Source organism: Lithobates pipiens, unplaced genomic scaffold, assembly GCF_037356315.1.
Source record: "Lithobates pipiens isolate NorthernLeopardFrog02 unplaced genomic scaffold, aLitPip1_a1.2 Scaffold_18, whole genome shotgun sequence".
Lineage (NCBI taxonomy): Eukaryota > Metazoa > Chordata > Amphibia > Anura > Ranidae > Lithobates > Lithobates pipiens.
Genome location: NW_027507758.1, coordinates 106871175 through 106887935, shown reverse-complemented (window position 1 = coordinate 106887935; position 16761 = coordinate 106871175). Strand labels below are relative to the sequence as shown.

Sequence of the window (16761 nt, the reverse complement as noted above, 5' to 3'; positions counted from 1 at the left end):
TGCACGAAAATTCTATTCAAGAATGTATTCTTAACTCAGAGAAGTACCTTCCTTTGCTCTTTGGTTCAGGAGCTCACAGAGAATGTTAACCACTTGCCGACCGCACTATAGCCAAATGACCCCTACAACACGGCCAGACAATTTTAGGAGACCGTCACATGATGTCCTCCCGTGATCGCACCTGCTGTGTTGCGCGGGCAGCAAACTCTGCGACTGCTGTGTCCTCTGGACACTGCTGATCACAGAGAGAGGTAAAGAGTCAATCGGTGGCTCTTTATCACATGATCAGCTGTGTCCAATCACAGCTGAGCATAATGTAAACAGAAGTTTGTTATAGGCATTCCTTTCCTCACGTTGACAGCACGAGGAGAGCCGATAACCAGAGAACTGATTATCAGTGCAATCCCAACAGTGCCGACCTGTACTGCCAATCAGTGCCCACAAGTGCTGCCAATCAGTGCCTCCTCATCAGTGCCACCTACCAGTGCTCATCAGTGCCGTCTATTAATGCCCATCAGTGCAGTCTATCAGTGCCCATCACTGCATCCTCATGCGCGCACATCAGAGAAGAAGAAAAATTACCCATTTGTAAAATTTTATAACAAACTGTGAACATGTTTAGCAAAGAAAATTAAATTAAATACCACCAAAAGAAAGCTCTATTTGTGTGAAAAAAATGATAAAAATTGAATAAGTGTTGCATGACCGCACAACTGTCATTCAAAGTGTAACAGTGCTGAAAGCTGAAATTGGCCTGCGTGGGAAAGGGAGTAAAAGTGCCCAGTAGGCAAGTGATTAAAAGGAGGCAACAAAACACAGTAATTAACATGTAGTGAAAAATAGATAACAAGCCCAGTGAATGTGTAAAGATTAGTTTTGGAGAATGAGGATATCGTTTAGTGTAACTCAGTATGTGATGTAAAGCACTACATAAACTCTCAAGGTTATATAAATACCTTTAAAACTGTAAAACAAACACCTGAATTTGTTTTAATTTCCAATATATGGAGTTAAGACATACATGTACATATGCTACACTGGTTTTAGTTGCTTGCCAGGGGTTTAAGAATATTCTAAAAAAAAAAAAAAAAAAAAAAAAGAAAAATGTTGAATCCCACTACAGAGAACACCTGTCTATCAGTTACAGTAAGGCTCCATGCACACTGGATGTTAAAATAACTTTATAAAAATGCCAGTAGCTTTGCAGTGAGTCTTTCAATGTTTTTTAAAGTTTTTGCAATAGTGTTTATTAGCACTTTTCCCCTTTAGCATTTTTTTTTGCGGCTTTTGTTTGTTTTGTTTTTTTACTTTTTATTTATTATTGATTTTTTTCAGTGGATTAAAAACATTTAAAAATGCTGGTGAGCCACGTTTTAGAGCGTTTATCGATGATGATCAGTGTTTATGAGTGTTTGGTGTTTTTTGTGGTCAAAATAACGACTCCTGAACGCGATTTTATGGCATCCAGAAAAAAGAGCCCATAAACTCCACTGCTTATAAACATCCAAAAACGGACACATAGAGGGGAGTTTATGGGCTGTTAAAAAAAACGCCCAAACGGCCATTTATGAGCTTCAGTGTGCATGGAGCCTAAAAGCTTTTTTTTTATTTATTTATTTTATTTTTTTTTAAACAAAAAGGTCTAGAGATAACATATCTAATGCCAGGATCAACAGGTTAAACATTTTTATTATGGGGGAAGTCAGAGAAACAAAAACTGCTACGTTTATGTTAATGACAGCCTGCGTCATATATGTGATTTTTCATTTTGCCCACAGTTACACTTTAGCTTTTGTTTTAAAGCACCTAATGCAAGCAAAAAAAAAAAAACGTAATTTTAGGAAAAAATATGCAGTTCCAGTTGGTAAAAATAATATAAAAAATTATAAATAATAAATTATATAGAATATAAAATATATAAGATAGCAAAAAAATAAAAAATAAATAAATAAATTGTACTGCTGAATGAGTCCAATGCGAAGTAATGCTATAGTGTTCTAAAACAAGTTTTATTTAATATATATATATATATATATATATATATATATATATATATATATATATATATATATATATATATATATATATATATATATATATATATATATATATATAACTGATATAAAAGAATTACTGACAAGTAGAGTTTTGCTTTACAGTGAAAGTGCAACCCATCCAATCTAACTAAACTCCACTCCACTAAAAAAAAAAAAAAAAAAAAGAAGATAAATTAACATGATCTAATGTGTTCCTTTGCAACAGCCGCCTGCATTTGAGGACCCCAAAATTCAACAGGTTGCCCAGCGCTGCTTTAATATTTACAAGAAGTGAAAGTGATCAAATGTATCATGACATCCTGTGTGCCAGCAAATAAGAGAGGAGCAACAAATGAATACAGTAATACACTGCTGTCTTCTCTGGTATTCTGGGGATTAAAGCAGATTTAGTATTTCACATAACCTTTTTGTAAGAGGATCAGGAGAAGATGAATGCTCTGCAGCCTCCTATCTGCAGACACTGGAAAGGCAGAAAGCAGTGGCTTCGTCATTAGAACTGAAAAATCCATGTATTACCATTAACAGATGTCAAAAGGAAAATATGCACCTTCGTTCTTTCTTAAAGGAAAACTACCAGGGCTTTTTAGTCTGTGTTATTTTAATAAGGGAACCATTTATTTTTATTATTTTTATAATTTATGAAAAAAAAATAATCTTTATTTTTCAAAAAAACATTGAATACATCTACAACATGAGGCTGGTCTATGAAAAAGGAAAGCTCTAGATTACTTTGCAAATTGAAAATCCACTAGTTAGTGTAGTGAAAGACGTACTGTAAATATTTTCTGATTTTATTCATCTAGTCACATGTAAGAAAAAATAAAAGTATTCTTTGCTAAATTCAATTGCACTTAGCTTTGCCTCATTCACTATGTTAAGTGAAGAATGACTTTGTAAAAGTATACATGCTCCATCTACTGCTTTAGTAAATCAACCCCACTATGTTTACACAGTTTACTAGATTTTCTAATAAGAAAGCTGAACACTGCTCCCTTTTTGAGCTCCATTGTCTAAATGAAAACCATACAGAGATCTTCATGAAGAAGCAGAAGTAAAGGGATTGTCATCCCTGACTTTAGCTCTGAGTATGTTATGAATTGATATTTACACTACTGTGTTGCAGTAACACATGATGAAAAAATGTACAACGGTACCTTGGATTAGGAGCATCATTTGTTCCAGAAGAATGCTTGTAATCCAAAGCACTCGTATATCAGAGCAGGTTTCCCCATAGAAGTCAATGGAAACTCAGATAATTAGTTCCACAGTGACTTCTATTGTATGCAGTACTGCATTTGGCCAGAGGTGGGGGGGTGCCGGAGACACTCGCAAACCATTTGGAGCCGCTCGGAAAAACAAGTGCATCCGAGTGGCTCCGAGTGCACCTCTGGCCAAATGCGGTACTGCACACTGCAGAGGGTTGAATTCTGCTCGTTTTGCAAGACAAGGTCAGGATTTTTTCAAAATAAAAGCTTGTATTGCAAAACGCTCGCTAACCGCATTACTCGCAATCCGAGGTATTACTGTAGTTTGTTGCAGTAGCCCTAATAGTGTCCACACACACTGTAACTCAGTCATTATATACAGCTAAATAAATTGGCAAATTTCTATTATTTGAATTGGTAAAAAAAAAAAGGATTGCATAGCTTGGAAAATATTCAATAATTTTTCATGGAGTTGTAGTGTTTTTTTTTATAACTGAGCATTTCAATTTGTTCTGGTAGACCTTTTAAAGCAAGCAGAAAAAAATGAAGCTTTACTGAAAACAATTACAAGTTTGACCAAAATTTGAAGAAAACAGCAAATGTGTATGAGGCTCAATACAATAAATATTGCCAAATATTGTTTCAAATTTTAATCATATCCCAGAAAACTGCTGCTGTGTGTTCCCTACATTCAGGTTTAATGGCAATACAGTCCTGCCTCAAGAATAATTTTGATTTTAAGCTTTTAAAGTGGATCTGTGGTTACCTTCAAACTGTTAAATCAACACCACCAGGGTCAAAGCATATACAGTACAAAAGTAATACTTTGCAAATTGCTACAGGAGGACAGAAATTTGGGATGCCCCATTACGAAAATGTCAATCCCCTACCAAGTTTAAGAACTTGGGTCAGCCCCCTCCTGCCTCCCGCACCTACCAATTAGTCAGTGAGGCCGTTCTTCATACTTGTTGTCCAATAGTAAAGCATGGACAGTAGGAAGGGCTAGACCTGAGCACCCAACCATGGTGTTCTGTTGGTTGAACTAGATAGATTTGTGTTTTTTTTTTCAACCAGATTAACTATGTAACTATATGTGACTATTCTAGTTCTGCATAATATAACCTTCAGGGTTTGGGGCCCTGAAGCTGCTCCTACAAGGTGTTTAGACACCCATGCTGTCAATTCTAGGTGTTCTTTTTACTAGCTGTGTCTTATTTTACTTTAAAAATCTAAAATTGTTTTTTTAGCTATCACACTGTACACATTACAAATGTTTATTAAGCAACTGAACAATAAATGACAGTATTCTGCAAAAGATTAATTATAAGACAAGTGGAAAAAATTGGGGGTCATTTCCTATTTTTTGCTCCTAAAATTGCAAAAGGCTTCAATCTATGAAATGCATGCTTGAAATGCACTCCCAGGACCTCACTTAGCCCTCAATTCACATTGGAAGTGTACTATAATATTAAAAAACATAATACCATATATAAAGTAAGCAAATAGGCCAAGTTCACACTTCTGCATCTGAACTGAGACCAAAAAATTTTTTTTATTTTTTTGCTACTTTCCTCTTCTTGCTCAGGAAATCAATTGTGTGTGGCTGAAACAAATAAAACCTGCAAGGTACACACAGTCAGGAGGAGACATTCACATCTGTGATATACTACACATTCATTTTATCAGAAAAGTACCACTAGCAGCATGTATGTGTGTTCTATTTTCAGACATACTGTGTACAGGCTAATAATAAAGCCCACTGAAAACATACCTAGTGAGTCACCAAAATGGACATCGACAAAGCAGACATAGTAAAGATATTCACAAACACCCATGAGTAAGGTGTTAATCATTTAACAATCGATTTTAGAGTTGTGACATGCTAGAAAATAAGTGCATTCCATTGTGATTTGATACTTTTCTCTATAGGTATACGGTGCGTATGGTAAAGAATCGCAGGCGACACACCTCACAGAAATACAACAGAGAGATTAAAGGGCGCTTTCTTGCTTAGTTGTAGCCTCTGCAATTTGTTTGCCATGCTTGCCTTGATACTCCGCACTGAAGCTGAACAGTGTGATAAAAATCCTGTTCAAGATTGTTCAAATCTCATTGCCATACCTAAGCAGTTTGGAATCTCCATTAAAGGGAAGATTAGAGCAAGAGTGCAGCACTCAGCGGCAAAACAAGAAAAAAATAAAATAAAAAAAGAGAGAGAGAGAGAGAGAATGACATCAGTGGAGAGCAATCTGTGAATCACAAGGGGTACAGCAGGCTGTTCACCTATACTACAAAGCAAAAAGTGTCACCTGATACATCTTATTAGGGGCCCCGCTACTCACTCTACAGTCATTGGGTTTTGTTGTGTTTCTTGTTTGTCTCACTGTACTCGGCTGCCCCGTAGAGCTTAGCACCTTATTAAAGAAAGTATTTATTTGTAATGGTAGCTATGTGCTCTTATTTGTCTCCTATTATTTAGCAACACACTAGTATTTGTGGGGAAAAAAAGGCTAGAAACCCAATAGCTTTCAATAGAAATACCCCAACCATTTACATGGAAATGCAAATTTACGCTTGGTTAGAATACACAGATTATTTTAATCATCATCAATTTCATTATAATTTTACAATTGACTTAATAGAGTTTATGACAGGAGAGTTCTCCAACAATGCTTCCATATGTCATAAGATATGAACTCTAATGACATAAATTACTACACTAATATTAAATATATTACATTGGCTAAGTATTTTTGGGACTAGAAAAAGGTTGTACTGTGTTTTAGCGATACAATTTAACTTAGGTATTTAAATCTGCAAGCTTTCAGGTTAACTTAGACTCTTTCTGCAGGCTTTACATATTTCCTTTTTTTTAATGCATAAAGCCTGACAAAGGCTTTAACTTATCCTGAAAGCTTGCCACTTTAAATACTTAAAGGGTAACTCCACTTTCATGGGGAAAAAAAAATAACAAATAAAGAAAAAATAATATAGTATATACAATTGTGACACAATTAAATATTATTAAAAATTACCTCTCCTCTTCAATCTGCAGCCGCAGTAATTTTCTGTGAAATGCAATATGGCTACCTGGAGGTTTTCTATACACAGAATGTGTAATGTACATAGATCACCCAGAGGGGAATGTTCTTTTCTCAACAAAAGTGAAGTTACGCTATAAGTTTAATAACTCAAGTTAAAAGTATTACTTCATATTTTTCGGGACTGGGATATAAAGAAAATAAGATCATTGATTCATGTTTAGACAAATTGGGGTTGATTTATTAAAGGCAAATAGGCTGTTTACATTGCAAGGGAATCTTCACTACGCAAGAGAATTTTCTCTTTATAGCTCAGTTAATGCAGTGAAGCTCTGTTAACTTCAATCATCCAATCATAAGAAAGCAAAAAACATTTTTTTTTTCTTTGCACACAATGGGGTATTATTAGCAAAGTGAATTTTCTCCACATACACTAAGCTAAAGACACAGTCTCTTTACACTGTAAAGAACCTGCTTGCCATTAATAATATTATCCCCCAATGTGTGCTTTCTGCCGAACTGTTGAATTTTTTGTTGTTGCTTTTGTTTAAAGTGATACTAAAGCTAATAAAAAAACAAAAACAAATGAAAAACATGGTATATTTACCTGCTCTGTGCAATGGTTTTGCACAGATCCTTCTATTCTTGGGTCCGCCGCTGATGTCTTGGGCTCCTACCCCCTGCAATTTGCCCCCATAGCAAGCAGCTTACTATGGGAGAAATCATGTGTGCTCACTCCCAAGCCCCGCTCTGTCTTTATTGACACACAGAAGGAGGCTCAGCCCCACCCCTTGCTCCCTCCTCCTGGGTGTCAATGGCTCGTATCGCTGTGTCTGAGCCAATGAGGAAGGAGAGTCGTGAGAGCAGCTACTTATGTGCACATCGCTGGATCGAGATCTGGCTTAGATAAGTATTGGGAGGAGGGGGCTAAGGGGAAGCTGCAAAATGAAGGTTTTTTTTACCTTCATGCGTAGAATGCATGAAAGTAAAAAAAAAAAAAACCTTCAGCCTTTAGAACCAGTTCAAATTGCTAAAAATAATAAATATTTGTTTTTGTATAATAGTAATTACATTACACATTCCAAGTATTTCATTACTTATAGACATTAAAAAAATGTCTATTGGCCTAAATAATCTCAGACATTTTTCAATAAAATGAAAGAGATTGTTCTAACAACATGGTCAGAAGGGAATTACCTAATGTCTATGGGAATCATATAAATGCAGGTATTGGATGTGTTGCATTATTTCAATACCTTGGTAGATTTTTGAATTTTTTTTATCAAAGAATTCAACTCCACTCTTTCCTATAAAACACCACTGGCCCGCGCTGACACAAGAAGCTGATATGGGTGCCATTCATCCAGCAGAGTTTGCCAAGCATTGGCTACAGGAGGACACACAGTCAGGAAGACATTTATTCACTCTCTGTGATACATTACATAATGAATCCATCAGAAAAGTACCACCAGCAGCATGTATGTGCGTTCTGTTTTCACACATATACATACATGACATGTATAATCAGTGCAGTTGAATGTGTCTTGTTGCAGTTCACTGTGTGCATGAGAGACAATGCACAGAAAATGGTCAAGTATATAGATATAAATAAATGTCCCTTCTAAAAATCAGACTGCTAAAAAAAGGTTTTACTGAGAATGTTTTGTTGCCATTCTTACATTCAGCAAGTTGCTGCCTCTCGTCCAGGAATCCATATTCTGGATATGGAGCTAGAAGGAAACAAGAAGATATGGTCAGTGGCACAAATAAGACACACAGGTCTGGTAACAATTATGTTTTAAAGTAGGGGAATAGAATGATATAATTAACATTGGAAATAGTATTCACTTTCAGTTGTGTTCATTTATGTCTGTACAGGCATTTAATGCAGCCCATAGGGAAACGTTTGGATTTTTTTTACTGCCCAGGTGGACTGACAGCAGGTGACAATGCACAGCATTCAACTCTTCCACCTCCCCACATTCAGCTTGCTTATTTAAATAGGCGTGAGAATCACTGCGCTTCCCCGTACTCTAGTAAGCTAATACCTTCTACTTTCAGCTCCCAATGCCTGAAATATGTTTGGAAAGCGGCATTATACACAAAACAATGCCCTTTTAGGTCCTATTGCACACACTGGATACTATTTAAAAATACATTTACGGATTGTTGAATAAATCAATATTTGCAATAAATAGGAGTATACAGTGTGACACCTAGTCTGCTATAAAATATATACAACTATAGTTAGCAAAGTCTACCTTCTGAGTAGATCAATTTTACATCCAGACATTGCTGCAGTGCAACTCACTCTAAGGGCAGTTCACACCAGATGCAGTTTCATGCAGTTCCGTTTTTTCTGCACCAATACAGTCAGTTCTGGGGCCGAAACTGACCGGAAACTGACCAGAAACTGCATGGTGTGAACTAGAGCCATTGGAATACATGGAAAACACTGTGCATACATTTTCAGTGCAGAAAAAAAGAACACGGAACTGAACAGAACTGCGTCTGGTGTGAACTGGCCCTAACACTTATGTTTGCAACCTGATACTGATCCTGGAACACATCTACTGGAAATTTTGGAACACATTCATTTGAATAAGATTTGGGGGGGAGGGGGGGGCAAGAAATACAGGACAGAATGGATGTCATGTGCTTCAGAAAGCTCCCTTTACACTCCCACTGTCCTCCTATGTGCAAACAAGAGAGATGAGCAAGACAGGGCTGTGCTATGTGGCACAGCTCTATAAATCTCAGAACCGGATGGATACAAATGCAAATCCTTTGGAAAAGTAAACCAGCTCCCTTTAATATATTTCATCTGTGTATTTAATTGTTTGCTTGGAAGTAAATTACAACTAAAAGCAAAACCTATTTTTCCCCCATTTTTGAGTAATGGAGGGGATAATAAGATGTCTCTGTGATGGCCTCCTATCATTCATTATGGCATTAGGGGTCTACATTATATAACTAGTCATCAGATGTTTGACCTAGTTGTTTACGTTTATAAGGGACACCATAGATGGTACATCCTATTTGATATGACCCCTTTAATGCTCCCCCGCCCTCCTCCCTTTTTGTCTTCCCTATTATTTTTATGCATTTATGACGCCGAATGTATGGAGTTTGGCAATGTTTGTTGACCGCTCCGCCTTGTAATGTTCCCCCCTTATTCTTCTAAAAAATATTTTTATATTTTAAAATACGTTTTTTCAGTGTTCCGTAGGGATTTCTCTTCACATCCAGTCCCATATCCAAAACAGGAAGTGAGAGGAAATTCCCCCAAATTAAGGGAATCCCTTGATTGTCACTGGAACTAGTGTCCACCTTGGAAGTTTTCTCCTTCATTACCATTTCCAAATTCCTAAAATGTGTATTCTTTTTTTTACACTTCCGATGATGGTGGTAAACGGGACAAAAGAGAGAGCGTGAATCTGGGGCACAGACAGTAATAAAACCTAACAGGTGTTCTAATCCCTCTCCACACTATCCAAAAACTAAAGAAAGGTTTTTGCCTTGCCTTTAGTTATACTTTAAATTTTAAAGTAAATCTGTCACAAATATGGACACTTTAGTTTGAGAAAACGATAAAAAATACACAAGGAGAAATGATCTTGCGTGAGAACATAATGTCAACATTTTCAGCAGATGCAGAAATATAGGCAGATGAATTTATATGCAAAACTCAACTGTCCTAAGCTCTACTCCCTCTTGCCTTCCAAGGCTCTTTACTGAACCTTTAAAGTGATTGATGACCCCACTGGCCTGAAGAGAGCTTTGGATAAGTTTACCATCATGTAAAAAGTTTTACCAACAAGTATTTTTTTAAATAGTTTTTATCATTATATAGACAGTACATTGGCTTAGGCCCTTTTCAGACTGCCGAGACTTCAAAGTTATGTGATTTTACGGCTGCGTTTTTGCCGCGATTTTAATACGATTTAAAGAGGAAGTAAACCCTAATGGGTTTACTTCCTCTTTCATTCCCTGCAAAGGCAAAGCATAATGGACTACTATGCATCGCATAGTAGCCCATTATGTGTCACTTACCTGACACAGGAGCCAGCGATGTCACCGCTGTACCCTGTAGTCCGGCGCATCCATCTTTTCGGTGGGGTCTCGCAGCTCCGCCGCTGTCATTCGGCGGAGCCGCGATGATGTCACTCCCGCGCATGCGCACAGGAGCCGACACGCGCGGCAGCTCCATTGTTAGAAATGCCGCGCTCAGTGCGCCTGCGCGCTGCTGTCTACGGCGCATGCGCCGTAGACAGCGGTGCCTGTCTACGGGCAAATATCTCCTAAACTGTATAGGTTTAGGAGATATTTCTTGGACCTACAGGTAAGCCTTAATCTAGGCTTACCTGTAGGTCAAAGTGGTTTGTAAGGGTTTACAACCACTTTAAACACCTGTGTAAACTTGAGGTCTATGGACCTCAACTCGCATCAAAGTCAGACCAAAGTAGTACAGGGACTACTTTGAAGTCAGGACGACTTGAAGTTGCACAGATATAAATGGCTATCATTGGGAATCATGGGGTATGACTTATCATGCAACTCTGATTTCCAAAGTCACAGGAAAAGTTGCACAAGTGTGAAAGTGGCCTTAGTGGTTAGCACTTCTGCCTTGCAGCATTAGGGTCCTCAGTTTGCATGTTCTTGTGCTTTGTGGGTTTGCTCTGGCTACTCCTGCTTCCTTTGACACTACGAAGACATGCATGTAGGATAAATGATTCCTGTCTATACTGCCCCTAGTATGTGTATGTTTGCATGTGAAATAGGGACCTTAGATTGTAAGCTCCAAATTCAGTAATGTGAATTTGCAACAATTGTTGGTGCTATAGAAATATCTCTAATAAAGAAGCCGTCCCCATTGAAAACAGTGATTATTGCTAGTGGCTATAACAACCGCCTGCAATAAATCGCATTTAAAATCTGACAGGCTGGTTGTACCCAAGTTGATTGATCGATCAACTTGATTAAATTCAGCCTGCCCATACATGGTTCAGCAGGAATCAGCCGAGATTCGGACTGTTTATGGCTGGCTTTAAAAAAAAAAAAGACAAAATTAAGTATTTGAGGTACATTTATTAGCAGTATTATTATTATTCAGGATTTATATACCGGCAACAGTTTGTGCTGCACTTTACAAAATAAGGGGTGGGAGGGGGGGGGAATACAGTACAATACAATTCAAGAGAGCTCCTCCCTAAATGGAGGGGTAAGTGATACAAAAAGTAGTAACTACGGTAGGAGTTGATGGAGAAAGTAAAAGTTCAGGTTTCTAGCTGTATAAAAAATACACTGTGTACATAGCTGAATTAAAGGGTGTCTTTATATTTATCAGGACTTGAGGTTTAACTGTATGACATGTAAGTCAAGAACTATATCCGCAGAAACGCAAAGCTCCAAGATGAGGATCTAGCGAGTGACCTCAGAATAAATTGTGAAGACACAAGAGTTCAAGTTTCCCAGCAGGAGAGTTGGGATTCCAAGTTTCCAATCTCATCACATAAGAAAATGATCTGCAACTGAATCCAGAGTCAGTCTGTCATCAAGACCTTAGTGGTTGCACACAGGACAAGGGATGCCCACACAAACCACTCTGCTCAGCTTTGGCCTGGAACAAGGAGCAACGTTAGCCGTAGGGACCTCTTGGCCCTTTGTGAAACTTCTAGGATTAACCCAATTAATCAGATAAAGAAAATTGATCATTTACTCCTGAAATGCCTATTTCAGATATCAACTACAGATGTACGAGGCCAAGAATGAATCGCACTTCTGGGCGTGTAATGCCCTCTAGTGGGAAACTGAAGAACATCTATTTAAACCCCGTGGATGTAAACTTCAGCATGAATGAATTGTAGACTGAGAGCTGGCACCGCATCAACATTGCGCAACTACTTCTAAATCAGACAAACAGCAACAGCGAAACTGCCAAATGTGCCCAGCTCTCTCTTCCAGCCAGCCTTCTAGCCAAGCAGTTAGGGACCTTGTGTTTCCAATCACCATGTACAAAAGTGAAGTGTTGTACATAGCGAACACACTCACTGGCTTAAGCAAGTTACTAAATAAAACATTGGGATTACTTGTTGCTTTGAGGGTTTATACAATAACAAATATTTAGATACATTATTTCTACTCTACCTGTTTTAGATGCAACACGCCATCGGCCACACAGTTGGTAAAGTAATACATAATAGTAACAAATATTGACATTACCTGCTTCTTTCTTTTCGTGATAATGATGTACTCCAAGATCTTCATCTAGTATAGGGAGAGAGGGAAATACAGATGGGGGGGGGGGTAATATGTGAGAGAGAGAAAAAGAAGAGGAGAGAAATAGGACAAAGAAAGAAAGGGAATCAAGAGAAAAGAGAAAAATGAAAGGAACAAGAAAAAGGAGGATGAAAAAAAAAAATTGGAAAGAGGAAGAAAAAAAAATAATAGAAAAAGAGTGTGAGAGAGGAAAAACAAAGAAAAGGAAGAAGAAGGCAAACAGGAAAGAACGAGAGAGAAGAAAGAAAGAAAGTAATATAAAAAAAAGAGAAAGAGGAAATAACGAGAGAGAAGAAAGAAGGAAAGAGAGAAAGAAAGAGAGAAAGAAAGAAAGTAATATAAAAAAAAAGATTAGAAAAAAAATTTAAAAAAAAGAAGAGAAAAAAGATTTAAAAAAAAAAAAGATTAAAAAGGGAAAGAAAGAAAGAAAAAAGGGAAAGAAAGAAAGAAAGAAAAAAGGGAAAGAAAGAAAGAAAGAAAAAAAGGAAAGAAAGAAAGAAAGAAAGAAAGAAAAAAAAAGGGAAAGAAAGAAAGAAAAATAAAGAAAAAAAAGAGAAAAAAGGAAGAAAGAGAGTGAGAGGAGAAGGGTATGGGAGAGAGAGGGAGAGACATTTTTACAAAGCAGCTGAAAGCACTTGATTTCAGCAAGACATGCAATACACTGCTCTGTGCTGCATATCAGCCACACTCAATTGGTTTAACACAGCTCTCTAGCAAATGCCATTAAATTCTTTTTCCACATCAATACTTTCTCTGAACTCATAACAACAATGTAAGAAATTGTTCCCGGTATCTTCCGAGCCTGATTTTAATTTAACAATAAATTAACATTTGATCTGTGCTGGAAGGGTTGCAGATTCGCTCAGCATGCAGCTGATGTTCCCATAGTGGCGGTGGTGGAGAACCAAGCCACTAACTGATCCTGCAGCAATGCCGGTTATTTATGGTTGTGGGAGTCCTCTATACAATTATAGCTAACAAATGCAGGATCCACAACATAACAGTTGTGTGAAATTGCTTTTTTTGGCTAAACTGCTGGAATTAAAAATAGGAAATGTGTTCAAGCATAGTCACTGCAGTCGGAGGTAATCTTAAGGAGATCCAGGTCAGGAACTGTCAGCTAAATTATGTAAGGCTAGAGAAGAAGCCTACTGATGATTGAACCTGTATCCTGCGACTGTAAACATTTCAATAAAAAAAATATGTTGAGAGTAACCTTTAGTCCCCGTTTACACCGGTGCGACTTGTCATGCGATTTGGCAGTTCCAAATCACATGACAAGTTGCACCCCATTGCCGGCAATGGAACCCTTCATATCGCCGCAACTCATGTCGCAGCAATTATGAAAAAGGTTCCTGCACTATTTTTTAACCGATTTCATTGCGACTTACATAGACTTCTGTTAAAGGAAGTCGCGAGCCGCAATGAAATCGGCTGTGCAAACCGCACTGATGTGTGGCTTTAAAATTGCGTGATTTTAAAGCCACACCGGAGTGAATGGGGGGCTCATGGAATCCAATTAAATTGGGACAATATAATGGCAATCAGAATCAAGGTAACCAATGATGCTACAGCTGGCCTCCTACAGCTGACCACTAGTTGGGTTCTTTGTCTTCTATGGTACTTTAATGTTCCATGTAAATTGGTTGTTGGTGAATATGCAGGCTACACATTACATATTTATTGCTGAATTTTACATTCTACTCTAAATTCTATATAGATTTACAAACGCACCATCTAAATTGGGGCAGTTATTAACCTGCAGGAATACGCTTAATAATATATTACAGGACTCAATCCAGCAAACATTGCCTTTATGGGCAAATATTTTCATCATCCACTGCACATGTACCATACCATGGAGTCCAGTGATTGGACAGGTTACAACACCCAACCTAATTACTAATAAACTGATTCTAGCCAAATCTGCTATTGCGCTGACCTCATTCACCTTTCCACCTTTCCCTTCTTCTCTGCCTTTTGGCTAAAATCAAGTGTAGTATCTGTTCTTATCAGTCTCCAGAGGAGGCGCTGACGTCACTCCCGAGGTGGGGAGGGCTGATGCAAATCCAATGGTGTCATTGCACCTGGAAAGGCAGTTTCGGTAAGGGTCAGCAGCTAGGCATCCATGATGGTGCCAGTGGGGCCTGAGTCTGAGCCATCCGGAAGGGTGCTCCTGGTGAGGATGGGTGCTCCATCTTGGGTCTGATCCAGAGGTCAGGTCCCTGGCCTTCTGGCCTAGATTGGGGTAGCTCTAGCTCCGGACAGTTTTTCGGGAGGGAACACCGGGTCCTACTCCGCAAAGCAGGGAGGAACACTAGTACCTCTGGATGTAATTGGGTAGGAGTGATGGGAGCGGGGATGAGCTTGTTGAGGGGCAGGCTCTCCCCGGGCTTCCTGAACTCCATGTCTTCCTGACTGGAGTGGGGGCTGCTGTGGTCTGGGCTGTGGGTCAAGGTTGGGGTTTGAAAGCCTATGGAGTATGTGCCCCTGGAGTGTCAGTCCAGGGGTGCCTAAATATCACTGTGACTGAGGGTCACTTTGATTTTGGGCACCAAGGACACTGCATCATGAAACAACATGCTTTTTTAGCACCTGACTCTAGGGTCGGGCCTTTTGGCTAGGACCGGAGAATTTTTTTATTCCTGGCCAGAGGGCCGGGTCATTGTTATACATAATGGCCACCTTTTCAATTTCACTTATTCCTCCCCCACTTTATTTAATTTATTTCCTTTGTTGTGTGTCACGTTTTTATGTTGTCACTGTGCACTGTGTGTGATGAGTAGAGTCGCAGGTGCTTGGGCCTGTCCTGAAAGTCTGGGGAGGGAGTGGACATGGCCTTCTGGCTTAGTTCGCCCTCTCTCTTTGTTGGAGTCTCCCTTCCAGGAAGCCTCACCTAGTACTTGTGGGTGTGTCTGTTTCGGCAGACCTTTCAAAGAAAGGGGTCGGTCTGGTTTCGGCCAGACTGACCATGTTTTAAGTACCCTTGTCCCTGTCAGGAGCCTAGCGCCTGGGGGATTCAGGCAAGGCTCTCCAATTTCAGAGGACTTTTGTACCCGTTGCACTTTTTTGAGTTCACTCCTTATGTGTGTGCGCATTTTTTTGGCACCGGGTGAAGTTTTTGAGTGTGTTTTGCACGCCACAGACTTTCAATAAAAATAAAAAAACAAACACCATACAGTACACTGTAATCTTACAGATTACATTACTGTATAAAATAATCTCCACAAACGAATATATCATCTGTTTTTGTTTTTTAACTGTATTTTTGTAATAATAAAATAGTTTAATGAAAATAATTTTTAGACTTGTACTGGTGCCTATAAAGTCCATAAGTCCCTCCATATAAATTTTGTTTCTTGATCGCACAAAGTTGTCGAAAATCTGATCGTTCTGAACGAGGTGACGTCAAACAAGTACTTCAGAACTATAAACGGGCCAGTAGCCAATTGCTTTCATCTCTTAGTTTATTCTGAGCATGCGTGGCACCTTGTCCGTCGGAATTGTCTACACACGATCGGAATTTATGCAATCGGATTTTGTTGTCGGAAAATTTTAGATCCTGCTCTCAAACTTTGTGCCTCGAAAAATCCAACGGAAAAAGTCAGATGGAGCCCACACACGGTCGGATTTTCCGACAAAACGCACATTTTCCATCAGAAAATCCGACCATGTGTACAGGGCATAACACTAATCAAGTCATTTTGGTATTTGAATAACTACTCCCAAGAGCCAGCCCACAGCTTGTATCAGGGCTAAGGGCTTTTGAGGGGAGTACTGAGACAGGGCACTGTGATGTTGTCAGGAAGCTTTGCACAGGACACTGCCAACACCTCCCACCTGCCATGATCTGACTGTATTGTATAGAGAAGCATAGAGACCTAATTATGACATTACTGGGTGTAAAATAAACTTTTTTTTATTTAATGGTTTCATTAGCTTGTCGAAGAAAGGGGAAACTGAGAAACCAGAGAGGTCAAAATATAAGTGGATTAAACCTCAGCTTTAAAAAAAAAAAAAAAAAATGTGATATTGAATCTCTTGTAGCAGAAATGTTGGTGAATGCCCCAGTAATAAAGAATAGCAGGAATTTGTATAAACCTTTATATGTTAAAAAAAAAAAAAATTAACAACAAAAAGGATTAAAAAGTAATAAATCATACTTTTTTCACATCTCCT

At 38.5% G+C, this 16761-nt stretch overlaps 1 protein-coding gene and 1 pseudogene across 2 annotated transcripts in view; one reads left to right on the top strand and one right to left on the bottom strand.

The window, feature by feature from the left end:
- The window catches only part of WDPCP (WD repeat containing planar cell polarity effector), a 547580-nt gene that overhangs the window by 469386 nt on the left and 61433 nt on the right, over positions 1 to 16761 (bottom strand). For both annotated transcript variants that reach the window (XM_077485980.1, XM_077485981.1), the window contains exons 3-4: positions 12526 to 12570; positions 7983 to 8033 (exon numbers count right to left, since the gene is read on the bottom strand). In XM_077485980.1, the coding sequence (XP_077342106.1) occupies positions 7983 to 8033; positions 12526 to 12570 (96 nt within the window). The remainder of the gene's footprint in view (positions 1 to 7982; positions 8034 to 12525; positions 12571 to 16761) is intronic.
- Positions 14547 to 14656, top strand: LOC143990635 (U2 spliceosomal RNA; annotated as a pseudogene).